Source organism: Macaca mulatta, chromosome 14 (genome assembly GCF_049350105.2).
Source record: "Macaca mulatta isolate MMU2019108-1 chromosome 14, T2T-MMU8v2.0, whole genome shotgun sequence".
Lineage (NCBI taxonomy): Eukaryota > Metazoa > Chordata > Mammalia > Primates > Cercopithecidae > Macaca > Macaca mulatta.
The window spans coordinates 4,247,260-4,260,614 of NC_133419.1; the positions used below are offsets into that span (position 1 = coordinate 4,247,260).

At 53.0% G+C, this 13,355-nt stretch overlaps 1 protein-coding gene and 1 pseudogene across 42 annotated transcripts in view; both read right to left on the minus strand.

Moving 5' to 3' along the window:
- CTTN (cortactin) overlaps positions 1-13,355 on the minus strand; it is a 39,587-nt gene that overhangs the window by 15,004 nt on the left and 11,228 nt on the right. For 21 of the 42 annotated variants that reach the window (XR_013403218.1, XR_013403228.1, XR_013403217.1 and 18 more), the window contains 6 exon segments: positions 12,505-12,634; positions 7,866-7,976; positions 6,785-6,839; positions 5,420-5,530; positions 2,698-2,808; positions 2,045-2,155 (listed from right to left, as the gene is read on the minus strand). Coding sequence is in view for 24 of the 42 variants with exons in the window: in XM_077960668.1 (XP_077816794.1) it covers positions 2,045-2,155; positions 2,698-2,808; positions 5,420-5,530; positions 6,785-6,839; positions 7,866-7,976; positions 12,505-12,634 (629 nt within the window). In the remaining 18 variants the exon portion in view is untranslated. 42 annotated transcript variants of the gene reach the window in all.
- On the minus strand, positions 4,333-5,204 carry LOC144334052 (uncharacterized; annotated as a pseudogene).

Below are 13,355 nucleotides of genomic sequence, written 5' to 3' on the forward strand. Positions count from 1 at the left end.
TCAAACGGCCAGCGGTTTCGTTGAACCAAACACCTCTCTCCTCATCTGGAAGGCCTGACTCAATGGCTCACAGCAGCCACCATTACCAGCAGAACAGCCTCGGGCAGAATGCTGCTGGAGACCGGAGATGCCCCGGTCCAGAGACTGGAAGGGTCACAGGGTTCGAAAGACGGCACCCACACACTAACTGGTACATCCTGCCATACGCAGATCACAGGTTCACAGGGAAGAAAGTGAAGCGGGGAAGAGAAGGGAACCATTCAAAACCAGTGTCGCTCTAATAGAAATGGGTTTCAAGTGCCCAACAGCCTGACAGCTGACAACTGGTGACACAGGAGGACTGTGCTGCAGGCGCGGACGGTGAGCCCTGAAGTCTGTGCTAGAAGTGGCTGCATGGGACGGGGAGGGTGGGGGTAAGAGGCTGGTGGCAACTGTGCCTTGCTGGGACTCGTGCTTGGCCAACTTCTCCTTGTAATCAAACCCCACAGCAGCGGAGTCCTGCCTCTCCGACTGAATACCGAATTTGCCTCCGAAACCAGTCTTATAATCTGAAAATCCACAAGCAACGGTGGGGAAAACAACCAAGAGAGGAAACACAGTTGGGTTAGAATTGCATGAGCATGCGCAAAAATCAAACACAGTTTCCAGAAAGCAAGGACTCTCCTGAGCTTACGGCCTTTGAGATCCTACTCCCAGGCTCAGCGCCAGAAGGCGGCTCCAAAGGTCAACGTTAAAGAATGAACTTAAAATCTGAACACTCGGCCAAGATGTGGAAACAGGCTAAGAACTGTACTTCAAATAATTCAGTAAAGGCACTCCAGGCTGTGCAGTTCATTCCTAGGGTCCTACCCACACTGCAGACGCGTGCGCGTATCTGTGTACACGGGAGGAGAGACCCTGCAGATGCGGAGGGCGCAGCCCCATCAGCCCCGCTCCTGCTTATCTCAGGGCTGGGTCATACTCAAAGCGTTTCAGCCCCTTAGGTTCCTTTCCCCAGGGAAAAGGGACCCGTTCGGACAAGAGAACACTTTCGGTTCAAAAGTAAGTATCTCCTGCCAGACACCGTGGCCCACTTTATAGACAAGCAGCCTTGACGAGGAGCACTGCTGCTCCTGCACCTCCTGAAGGCAGAAAACAAGCGGCATCCCAGGAGTGCTGCAGGTCTGGCCCATGTGCCCACTCCCGGGTAAACCCAGTCCCCTGCTGCAGGTCTGGCCCATGTGCCCACTCCCGGGTAAACCCAGCCCCCTGCTGCAGGCTTGGCCCATGTGCCCACTCCCGGGTAAACCCAGCCCCCTGCTGCAGGCTTGGCCCATGTGCCCACTCCCGGGTAAACCCAGCCCCCTGCTGCAGGTCTGGCCCATGTGCCCACTCCCGGGTAAACCCAGCCCCCTGCTGCAGGCTTGGCCCATGTGCCCACTCCCGGGTAAACCCAGCCCCCTGCTGCAGGCTTGGCCCATGTGCCCACTCCCGGGTAAACCCAGTCCCCTGCTGCAGGTCTGGCCCATGTGCCCACTCCCGGGTAAAACCAGCCCCCTGCTGCAGGCTTGGCCCATGTGCCCACTCCCGGGTAAACCCAGCCCCCTGCTGCAGGCTTGGCCCATGTGCCCACTCCCGGGTAAACCCAGTCCCCTGCTGCAGGTCTGGCCCATGTGCCCACTCCCGGGTAAACCCAGTCCCCTGCTGCAGGTCTGGCCCATGTGCCCACTCCCGGGTAAACCCAGTCCCCTGCTGCAGGCTTGGCCCATGTGCCCACTCCCGGGTAAACCCAGCCCCCTGCTGCAGGCTTGGCCCATGTGCCCACTCCCGGGTAAACCCAGCTCTCTGGGGCACCAGCCCCGTGTCAGCAGGGAGGGGTCATGACTACACTAGCTGGAGGGTTTCTGGAACTGGGAGACTGGGGGGGGTGCACAGGACAACTTCAAACAGTGAAAACAGAACAACGTGCAGCAGGCACACGCAGACACAACACACACACACACTGACGCACAAGAACAAAGACAAACTTCCAAAACCATCTCGCGGACAGGCAGAGGGAATGTACCTTTTTGGGATTCATGCAGCTGCAATTTCTCCTGGTGATCCCAGCCAAGGGCACATTTGTCTTGTCTGTCTGTCTGCACACCAAACTTTCCTCCAAACCCTTTCACATAGTCTACATGCACAATGAAAGGCCAGAACCCGTCATTAGCAGGTAGTGCGGGTCACAGGTAGAAAGTATGTTTTCAATACAGTTAAACACATTCGAGTCACTCAATCTGCCCTTCCCTTCTGGATCTTTGGTAATACCTTAGATAACATCCACGAAGAGGCCCTCCTTGGAGAGTGGCAGGAAATAACCTAGTCTATGACCTCAGCATTGTGATTAAGCCAGACAGGACCCCACGGAAGCTCCCAGGTACGCGGCTTCCACCCGCACCACGAGGCAGCACAGGCTCACACGGGCAACATGGACGTGCGGGGCGCGGCCGCCACGATAAGCAACGCCGCTGGGGCTGGAGCGCCAAAACATGCAAGCTCCGAGTTCTTATTTAGCAGCGTGTTTCTAGATGTGCCGTTTTCAAGTTGGGTACTTAATGAAAACGAGACATCTACATTAAGGGCTGTCAATAACGCTTTGTCTTTCCTTTTCCGGAGTGGCTACCACCTGCCACATCACTAGCTGCTGGCTGGAGGGTAAGATAAAACGGAAGACACCTTTCTGGGACTCGTGCTTCTCCGTTTTGCCTTGATACTCAAAGCCAACGGCGCTCTTATCCACTTTGTCCTTGTCGATGCCGTATTTGCCACCGAAACCTTTGGAGTAATCTAAACACAAACAAAAAAAGGACTGCTTTAAAGGGAGCAATGAAATCAGTGAACACGCAAGGGTCTTAGCAGTCCTTAAGAAAGGCTTTTATCGTTTGATTAAAAAAACACAAAAATCTTTCGGGTCCACTGTAGGGCCACTGAGTAATACAGACAATATTTAAAGGTGCTATTTATGTGTAATAACAGAAACATAAACAGTGGTTAGCAGAGGTGGGGGCATGTGCCTGCAACCCAGCTACTCAGGAGGCTGAGAAGGGAGGATTGCTTGAGCCCAGGAGGCTGAGTGCAGCCTGAGCAACATAGCAAGACCTCATCTCTAAGTTAAATCATTAACGAATTTTTTAAAAATTAAAAAAACAGGCCGGGGGTGGGGGCTCACACCTGTAATCACACCACTTTGGGAAGTTGAGGTGGGAGGATCACCTGAGGACAGGGGTTTAAGGCCAGCCTGATCAACATGATGAATCCCCATCTCTACTAAAAATACAAAATTAGCTGGGCGTGGTGGCCCACACCTGTAATCCCAGCTACTCGGGAGGCTGAGGCAAAAGAATCACTGGAACCCAGGAGGTGGAGGTTGCAGTGCGCCGAGATTGCACCACTGCACTCCAGCCTGAGCAACAAGAGCGAAACTCCATCTCAAAAAAAAGAAAAAAAAATTATTATTATTTTTTTAAGTACAGCAGAGGCTGGACACGGCAGCTCACACCTGTAATCTCAGCACTTTGGGAGGCTGAGGTGGGCGGATCACGAGGTGAAGAGATCGAGACCATCCTGGGCAACATGGTGAAACCCTGTCTCTACTAAAAATACAAAAAATTAGCTAGGCGTGGTGGCGCATGCTTGTAATCCCAGCTACTCAGGAGGCTGAGGCAGGAGAGTCTCCTGAACCCGGAAGGCAGAGGCTACAGTGAGCTGAGATCGCGCCACTGCACTCCAGCCCGGCGACAGAGCAAGAGACTCTATCCCAAAAAAGAAAGTACAGCCGACGAATTCCTGTAACATCATTCATTGCATCCAGAAGCTAGCAGGAGATGAGAGTTTATGATAAGGCTCTCTAAGGGGAGGAGGTGGCACAGGGGCAAGACTTTCAAAGGCCACTCTTCACAAACTGAAGCAAACAGGGGGATACCAGGAAACAGGACACACACAGCATCTTCCAGAAACACCAGTTCTACTCAGAATGAAGCCATTTAGCATGTCACTGTGATACCAAAACATGAATCTCTCATGAACCCACTAAAAATAAAAATGCAGAGGATCAAGGCCTGGGAGAGAAGGCCTGAGGCATCTGAGGAGGCTTGAGTCTGCCCAGGTGCTCGGCCCATGCTCCCAGGCTCACTGGAGTCATACACTCACGCGGCTTCACGGAGCACGCACTGCTCACAACTGTGCGGTGTGGGAAGAGGAGGAATGGATTGTTCCCAGGAAAGAGGCAGAGAGCAGAGGCAAGCAGCCCTGTGCAGTAGGCAGGGCCTGACCGGCAGGAAGGCCAGGCCAGGCCAGTCCGCAACAAACTGCAGGCCAAGCTGCCCTTCACGCCACTGGCACTTTCCTCAGGGAAATGCCAAGCCAGAGTGGTCGGATCTTCCAGTGGTGTTTCTTGGTCTGGGATTTTTTTTTTTTTTTTTTAGAAATCTGAGTTTTTAAATAGTCAAGCTCTCAGTTTTCAAATGTTGGCAAATATTTTTAAAAATTTAAATGTGCAGGCCAAACAAAAGAGGCGCAGAGAAACGGGCAGGCCGCAGCCTCTGCAGCCCTGGAAAACTCTCTGAGTGCTGGTGTACAGGTTACGCCGTGGGGAAGGAAGAACTCAGCACAGCCTCCAAGGACAAGCTGGCAGTATCTATGGAAATTTTACATTCAATCGACTTCGACCCAGCAATTCCACATCTAGGAGTGATTCTTTTGAATAATCATTCGTGAACAAAACACAGGTACAAGAATGTTCCCTGCAGTCAATTTTCAGTCGGGTGCGGTGGCTCACACTTGTAATCCCAGCACTTTGAGAGGCCGAGGCGGGCCAATCACCTGAGGTCAGGAATTCAAGACCAGCCTGGACAACATGGCAGAATTCCGTCTCTATTAAAAATACAAAAATTAGATGGGCGTGGCAGCATGTGCCTGTAATCCCGGCTACCTGGGAGGTTGAGGCATGAGAATTGCTTGAACCAGGGAGGTGGAGGTTGCAGTGAGCAGAGATCACGCCACTACACTCCCTCTAAAAGAAAAAAAAAAAAAATTTACAGGTCACACCTGTAATCCCAGCACTTAAGGAAACCAAGGTGGTGGAGGATTGCTTGAGACCAAGGAGTTCAAGACCAGTCCGGGCAACATGGCAAGACCTCATCTCTACCAAAAAAAAAAAAAAAGAAACAACCTAAATTCCACATTCAAAAAAGGAATGGTTACATGGACTCTGGAATCCTCCTATGATGGGGAACTGTGCAGCCATTCAAATTAGGAAAAGCCCACATACACTGGTACTAAAAGAACACCAAACATTTTAAGTTAAAAAATCTACAACAATCATCTGTGAGGAGAGAAAATGCCCTCGTGGGTGCTTCTGGAGCAAACGCATGATTCCAGACCATGGGGTCCGCCCCACCTCTCTGTGACTCGTGCTTCTCCGTTTTGCCCTGGTAGTCGAAGCCCACCGCGCTCTTGTCTACTCGGTCAGCCTGCACGCCGTACTTGCCGCCAAAACCACTGGAGTAGTCTGAAGAAACAGGGCAGCAGTTAGCACGTGGGCCTGAGGACAAACTAAACTGTCCCTTTTGTTAAACTAAGCAGAAGTGTGTAGTGGTTACAACTCACAAACAGATCAAGCACACATTTTACCATGTACAACAAGCCACCCACTGCTCCATACAGGTGACGCTGGACCTGCTTCGTAACAGGTACATGGTGGGGTTCCGGGCCCTGTCAGCTGTTACAGGGCAGTTCCTTTGTGTGGTCAGAAATGAAGCTGCATGCCCGCTTTGAAAATCAACTGCTCAGGTAAAAGTTGGAAAGCTTCATACAGAGAACCAGTACTTTGGGAGGCTGAAGCTGAGGCAGGCGGATCACTTGAGGTCAGGAGTTTGAGACCAGCCTGGCCAACATAGCAAAATCCCATCTGTACTAAAAAATAGAAAAATTAGCCAGGGGTGGAGGTGCACATCAGTAATCCCAGCTACTTGGGAGGCTGAGGCAGGAGAATCGTTTGAACCTAGGAGGTGGAGCTTGCAGTGAGCCAAGACTGCGCCACTGAACTCCAGCCTGGGCAACAGAGCGAGACTCTGTCTCAAAACAAACAAACAAACAAACAAAATGAAAAAAATGGAAAGAGAAAGCCTCGTATGAAGAAAGCCACACAGCTGAACACGGGAAACGAGACCCTGATCCTCCCTCTGCCTGCCCACACCACAGCTACCTCCACCTGGACTGCACCGAGACTGCTTAAGGACTGAGAGCTTGTTCCCCCGGATGATGCAATGACACTAAAAGAGGAAGAACTAAATAAGCTTGCAAAAAATAAACCGAAAACTTGAAGGTAGCGATATGCTTTGGTCTTTCAAAAAGAGATAGTATGATGTAATAAAGATTAATCACCAGCAGTTAAGACCGTATGTGTATAATGAAAACAAGAATTTAACAACTCTGGTTTCTATCCTTAGAGGGGGAAGTTAGCTTTTTGCTGATAAATCTGAGAGCTTTCTTCTCCAGGAGGAGCACTGCCCAGATGAAGGGAGGGCAGCTTCCGCTAAAGCGGGAGGCTCCACAATGACAGCAGATGCCAGGGCTCCAAGGAGGCTGTGTAACGGGCAATGCATCCGTCATGTGGCATCCGGATGATCCAGAAACATGAAGAGGAGGGCAGAGTCCTCCTTGTGGCAACAGAAACCGCTCGGGAAACGGCTTCAGGTGGCCGTGACTCTCCCCATCAGGGCCCCTGGCGCGCCGGCCTCTTTCCGCGCCTTTCGTGTCTTACCTTTCTGGGAGGCGTGCTTCTCAGTCTTCCCCTGGTATTCAAAGCCTACGGCAGACTGTGGTGACCAAAAACACATTAACGAGTGGGGAGAAATACATTTTTTCAATGTCCCTGAAACAATCTCTCTGAATTAATTACATGAAATTTTTAAAAACATGAAACATGTTATGTTGTGACCTCTGGGTTCCTAAGCCAGGTGCAGGTGGCAGTAACGCAAGAGCTCTGGCATCCTAAACGGACAGGACAACAAACGTTCTGCAAGGCCCAGTGGACGGCACGGGCCAAGCTGTATCCATGGCGACCTGCCCTCCCTAGCATGTGGCGGCAAGGTGTCCTCAGCCGATTCATTCCACGGGTTTCACGAAAACTCGCTTCTCAAATAAGTCATGCTGAGAACATTAATATTAATAACAGGAATAGCAGTGGCCACCAGGGGTGCACTCCCACCAGCCAGGTACTGCGATGGGCATCTGAGCACACCCGTCAGAGAGGTGTGATCATCCCCCTCATTTCACAGACACATAAATTCAGAACCGTGGCTAATATATCACAAAGCCACAATCTGCCACCAGCATCGGCTCCCTGCTCCCTCCAGGCTCCAGATCGCTCCTCTATTAAACAAAAGAGCCGCCAGCCCCAAGCTGAAGAGAATCAGAGAAGAGGCTCGGGCCCAGGATGACTGCAACAACATCCTGACGCAAAGCCTGAGTCCTGGACGCAACGAGCGCATCCCGCTCCCCGGAACACGCTCTGAGGCCACTCTGTCACAGTAGCACACACATGAGAAACACGGGCAGCAATGGTCCCTGCTGGCACATTTGGACAGACACAGGGCCGTCCAGTACTGGGGCACGTAGTGAAGAGCGACCGCAGGGACTGCTGTAGCAAGCCCTCCGCATCCCGCTTCCTCTCCCTGGGACCAGGCTCTCAGAGCATCCTGGGAGCGGGATGCCCCTCTCTGCGGTCCCACAGAGCTGGAGGGCACCTGCCTGCCACTACAAGTGGCGCAATATGGCTCAGATCTACGGGGAACGCTCCCCCTTGCCCCAACCCCCACCAGCCCCAGCACCACATCACTCACCTGATCAACTCTGTCCATCTGGACACCAAACTTGCCTCCGAAGCCGCGGACCGAGTCTACCTGTGAGCAGTGCTTGGAAAGTTTCGACTGATATTCGTGGCCGACAGCTGACTGGAACAGGGTTCAAACACAAAGCATTAGACACTGACGACACTGCGGCACTTCACTTCCTCCCAGAGCAGGGCTGGGGAGGCCACCTCCTGCTCAGTGCAGGGAAACCTTACATGAACACACCCATCTGGGGAGCCAAGGAGGGGGCCCGACTCCTGGGAGGTCCAGGTCCTTGGTGCAGGCTTTCATGGCCCACCCCAGCCCTTGGGCTCCTGGAAGCTGCACACGACCCCTGGCCACAGGTTGGGGCCACCAGTGGGGATGTCTGACACCACTGGGCATGAAGAAGGGACACAGAGCTGGCGGCCTGTGGCAGGATCTGTGAGACCCGCCGGTGTGGAGGCTGCTGGCGTTTACTGAAGTGGGACCTCTGCGAATCACATGACCCAAGAATCAGCACAAAAAATAGTCTGCAAAACACAGGCTCATATTCGATTTCCGCTGAGCAGCACCCCATTCAGGCAGGAGCCAGGTGCCGGCCCCAACGCCAGCTCGCTTCAGCGTCATTAATGTCGTCAGCCCCCGTCAGCGCACACAGGTTTGAGGACCTTCTGTTCGCCAAAGCCAGCAGGTAAAGCCGAGGGTTCCCCTGGGCTTTCCAGACCCGGTGCCCAGTTCTTCTGTAAATAACGCCTCTGGGACAGCCACATCCATCCACAGGTGTGCTGTCCACAGCTCCTTTTGTGATTCCGCAACTCCGTTCAGCAGTTTCAACGAGACCCTCTGGTCCACAAAGCAGACAAGATCTCCCACCTCAAAGCACCGGCCCTGCTCCAGCCCTGACAGTCCCACGCTCGGGCACACCGAGGCCCCAGGGTTCTGAGGCTCCCTGCTGACAGCAGAGCTGGGTCAAGGCCTCCTTCACAGACAGTGCAGGCACGTGGCCCAGCAGACAGTGTGGAGAATGCCCACGGCACACCGGGACCCGTCTTCTCACTCCCTCTAGTATGTGGAGCTGCTCATACTAACCCGAGCAGCATCCCACACCGGTGCTGACACAGCAGGCAACTCAGAGCGCGTCCACTCTTTCCCTGAATGAAAAGTAGGCTTTGCCCTAAGCCTCGGGCCTGTGCTGCGCCCTCTTCTTCCCACGTTTGTTCTGAGGTCGGCAGCTGACTCCTCATCCACACGAGCTGTCACCTCCAAACCCTCTGTGGCACAGACTGCCCATCCGTGTCCTCTGGGGTCCCACCCAGAAAACAGAGATGAAGGAGTGGCAGAGGCAGACGTGCCAAACGGATTCCTCAGCATGAGTTTTCATCAGAAGGAAGTTATAGGAAAACGGATCTAAAGACATGCCCAGAATGACAACTAGGCAAAGTTTCCAACCTTTTGATGGAAAGAGATTCATCTCCAAAATTGCATTTGATTTTACGTTGACGAAATCACATGTTATTAACAGTCATGCTGGGGAGATTGTATCTTGAAGCCTGAATGTGTAGACTCAGGGCTACGGGATGCAAGGAGACACGGGAGCAGGAAGGAAGCCTGCCCCGCGTGATGGATGTAGCCACCGCCGGTCAAGGGAAAGGTGCAGCGTGCTCAGGCCCCAGCGTAAACAGAATCCGGACAGCCTGTCCAGGCTCCTCTCACGTGTGCTTGTCCTCCATGTGTTCTTTTTTTCTGGAAGTCTCTAGCACATATTCCTCAACTCTTAACGCAGAGATTTCAATTTTTTCTTTTTTTCAATTTCTGAAGTGGGCAAGTTACAAATAACTTAAGCCATTTCCCCTTCAGTTTGGAATCTGAGTTCAATCTATTTATTTCCTGAGACGGGGTCTCTCTCTGTCACCTAGGCTGGACTGTAATGGTGCGATCATAGGACACTGCAGCCTCCACCTCCCGGGCTCAAGTGATCCTCCCTGCTTAGCCTCCCAAGCAGCTGGGACTGCAGGTGTGCACCACGTCCAGTTAATTATGTTTTTGTAGAGACGGGGTCTCGCTATGTTGCCCAGGCTGGTCTTAAACTCCTGGGCTCATCAGATCCTCCTGCCTCGGCCTCCCAAAATGGTGTGATTACAGATGTGAGTCCCGTACCTGGCCCTGAGTTATTTTTGACAACATATTTGTCCCGTGGTGCTGACCCGAGCTGAGAGCTAACCTGGCCCAGATGCCAGCCGGGACTGAGCAGCTGCAGCACCCCTTGCTGGACTCGCCCTGCCAGGATAGCTCTCCAGCTTGCCGGCTAAGAGGTGACAGCAAGGCTCCACAAGCCTCCTGGGCTCCAGGAGCGCACTGGCCTAAGAGGTGGGGCTCATGGCATAGGGCCAGGCATGAGGAGAGGATGACAAGTCCCGACCCTTGAAAAGCCCAGCCCAGAGGGGAGTCTCCCTGGGAAGGACAGCAGGATGAGGCAAGGACAGCTGACGAGGGAAGCAGAGGCTGCCATGGAGACGGCACAGGAGAGAGGGAAGCGAGGGCTCTTCCAGGGAGCCTGGCGCTCCAGAAGGCCTAAGTGGCAGGTTCCAGGGTGAGCGAGATTCGGGCTGAAAAAAGGTGCAGTCCAAGCAGCAGCAGAGAAGCCACAACAGCTTCCCTACCAGGCTTTCCCTGACACTTTGCCTTTCTTTTCCCCAATATGTAATTTTCCCAACCCAGAGCAGGGAGCCCCATTTTTAGAATAAATTTCTCTCTGCACTAACTCCCCACAAGCCCTGTAAGCACAGGGCTTGCCTCAGTCTGGGGTGGGAAAGGCTTCCACCGACTTGCTTCGCTCACTGCACTGAACACATGGATTCCGTCTGTCCGTCTGCACATGCTTCGCTCACTGCACTGAACACATGGATTCCGTCTGTCCGTCTGCACATGCTTCGCTCACTGCACTGAACACATGGATTCCGTCTGTCCGTCTGCACATGCTTCGCTCACTGCACTGAACACAAGGATTCCGTCTGTCCGTCTGCACATGCTTCGCTCACTGCACTGAACACAAGGATTCCGTCTGTCCGTCTGCACATGCTTCGCTCACTGCACTGAACACAAGGATTCCGTCTGTCCGTCTGCACATGCTTCGCTCACTGCACTGAACACATGGATTCCGTCTGTCCGTCTGCACATGCTTCATTCTCTGCACTGAATACATGGATTCCATCTGTCCATCTGCACATGCTTCGCTCACTGCACTGAACACAGGGGTCCGTCTGTCCGTCTGCACATGCTTCGCTCACTGCACTGAACACAGGGGTCCGTCTGTCCGTCTGCACATGCTTCATTCTCTGCACTGAACACATGGATTCCGTCTGTCCGTCTGCACATCTTCGCTCACTGCACTGAACACAGGGGTCCGTCTGTCCGTCTGCACATGCTTCGCTCACTGCACTGAACACAGGGGTCCGTCTGCCCGTTTACACTCCTAAAAGCTAGCGGACTTTTTTTAGACTCCAGAGATGATGATTTTGCACACACTGCTCTCCTCAGTGTCAGCGCATCTCTGTGGTAGTGACACAGCAACATCCATGTCTCCTTCCTGCAGATGGTCCCTCACCCCACTCCTCCCCCAGGCTATTTATGATGGTGGTTTGGGGTGCCCTGCCAGCCCACCACATCATCTACTGTGTAGGGGACAGAGCAAGGTGCAGCTCACTGTGACACAGCAACATCAGCCCGTGCCCAGCTCAAATGTTCATCCGGCTGGTGCATGAGGTGGGAGAGGTATGGAATTACCGCCTGGAATCCGACACTGGCTGAAACACTTCTTTCCACAGGGTAAAGGCAAGCATCTGTCAGGTCAGAACAAGCTTATGTTGCTTAGACTCAAAAGTTCACCTCCAGGATGTCTGTTTTACTGAAGAAACATGCAAACGCACCACGATCTCTTCCATCCTCTCTCCACGAAGGAAAAGGCAGCCGTCCTGAGCTAACGGGGCTCCCTTTCTTAGGGTAGAGAGGACCTAAAGTACGGGTGGAGCTGGAGGCATTTGGCCAACGTCCTCAATCAACGTCTGCATGGCAGTTTGCATCCCATCAATGATGGCTCCCGGGAGGCTCTCCCAGACCTCTCAAACAGAGCGAGCACTGTCCCCAGCCTGGTGGGCACCCCATTTAGACAAGGGACAGACTGCTCTGACAGTCACTGACCGCATGAAGCATGTTAGCTAGGCCTTTGGCTGAATTTCCGTGTGTGCTGTGAACCATGGGGGCCTACAGATTTGACTTTGGTCTTCGGACTGGCATGACTTAGGCTGCAAGCTGGAACCAGAGGCATTGACAATGATGACACCTGGAGCCACGATGCTTCCGGACTTCTATCCTGATCACAAGGCCGCCTCTGAGGGCCAGTCTCCCGCTCTGGGCCTCCCCACGTACCACCCGTGCTCCAGCACCTCTGAGGGTTCTCAGCGAGCTTTGAAGAAAGCTAGAGTACCTCGTGAGCAAGTCCGATCCACAGGGGTCTACTCTGGGCAAATCTCAGCCTCAGCAGATTGACTCAGAACTGCTGATCTAAGGAAAGTCGAGGGACGACTCTGCCACTCGGTCGAGTGGTCCAAGCGCACCAGGAGCCTGGCACAGGCTGCCGTGGGCCACTCACCTTATCCATTCGGTCTTGTTCCACACCAAATTTCCCTCCATAGCCGTGGGAGGCTTTGGGTCCTGTTTCAAGTTCCTTCTCCTTAAGAGTCTGATGTTCTTGAAAGACGTTCTCCCTCAGCTTGTGGATGCTTGAAGGAGGAGATGGAAATAGGAACAAATCAATAAACAGATGTGCAGCTTTGCCTCCCGGTGTCATAAATAAGAACAGGTGACATTATCTTTGTAAATCTGCCTATCTGATGTCCACCAATTCTCTCCCTGCACTGTCCCTTCCTGACTATTCTGCCGGCTGGTACACCCACTTCGGCAGTCCGCAGTGTCAGATGCACGCTCCGTGGGAGACAGAACGTGAATCTGAAGGCAGACAGTGGGGTCATCCCAAATCCCCGCTAAAGATGGCTCTACCCAAACCCGGCCTTTATTCACACGCAGAGAACAGGAAAGCCCGTCTGTAACCATCCAGAGGTAGAGGGGAACACGAGGCTACGCCCCCTTTCCCAGTCACTGGCAGAAGTCCGGTGGTGCTGCACATGTAGATGGCTCGTCCGTACTTGAAGTACTCCAGCTTTTTCATACATTCAAAGATGTGAGGAAAGTGTTTCAGAATTTAACATCTAAACGCCACTGAAAATTTTTAATATAGCAGATGATGAAACAAGATGACAAGGTGTGCTCAAATCTGGCAGGCAGGACACAGCTGTCATTGAGAGACCCCAGCATGGTATGAAGGCCACTCTGGCATTCACACTTTCTGCCCAGGAGACACCAGGCCGCCACCTTCGACATCTGGACAACAATGCTAGAATTGAGGATGAAATACGAACCATGCTCGGAAACCGCCCAATACCC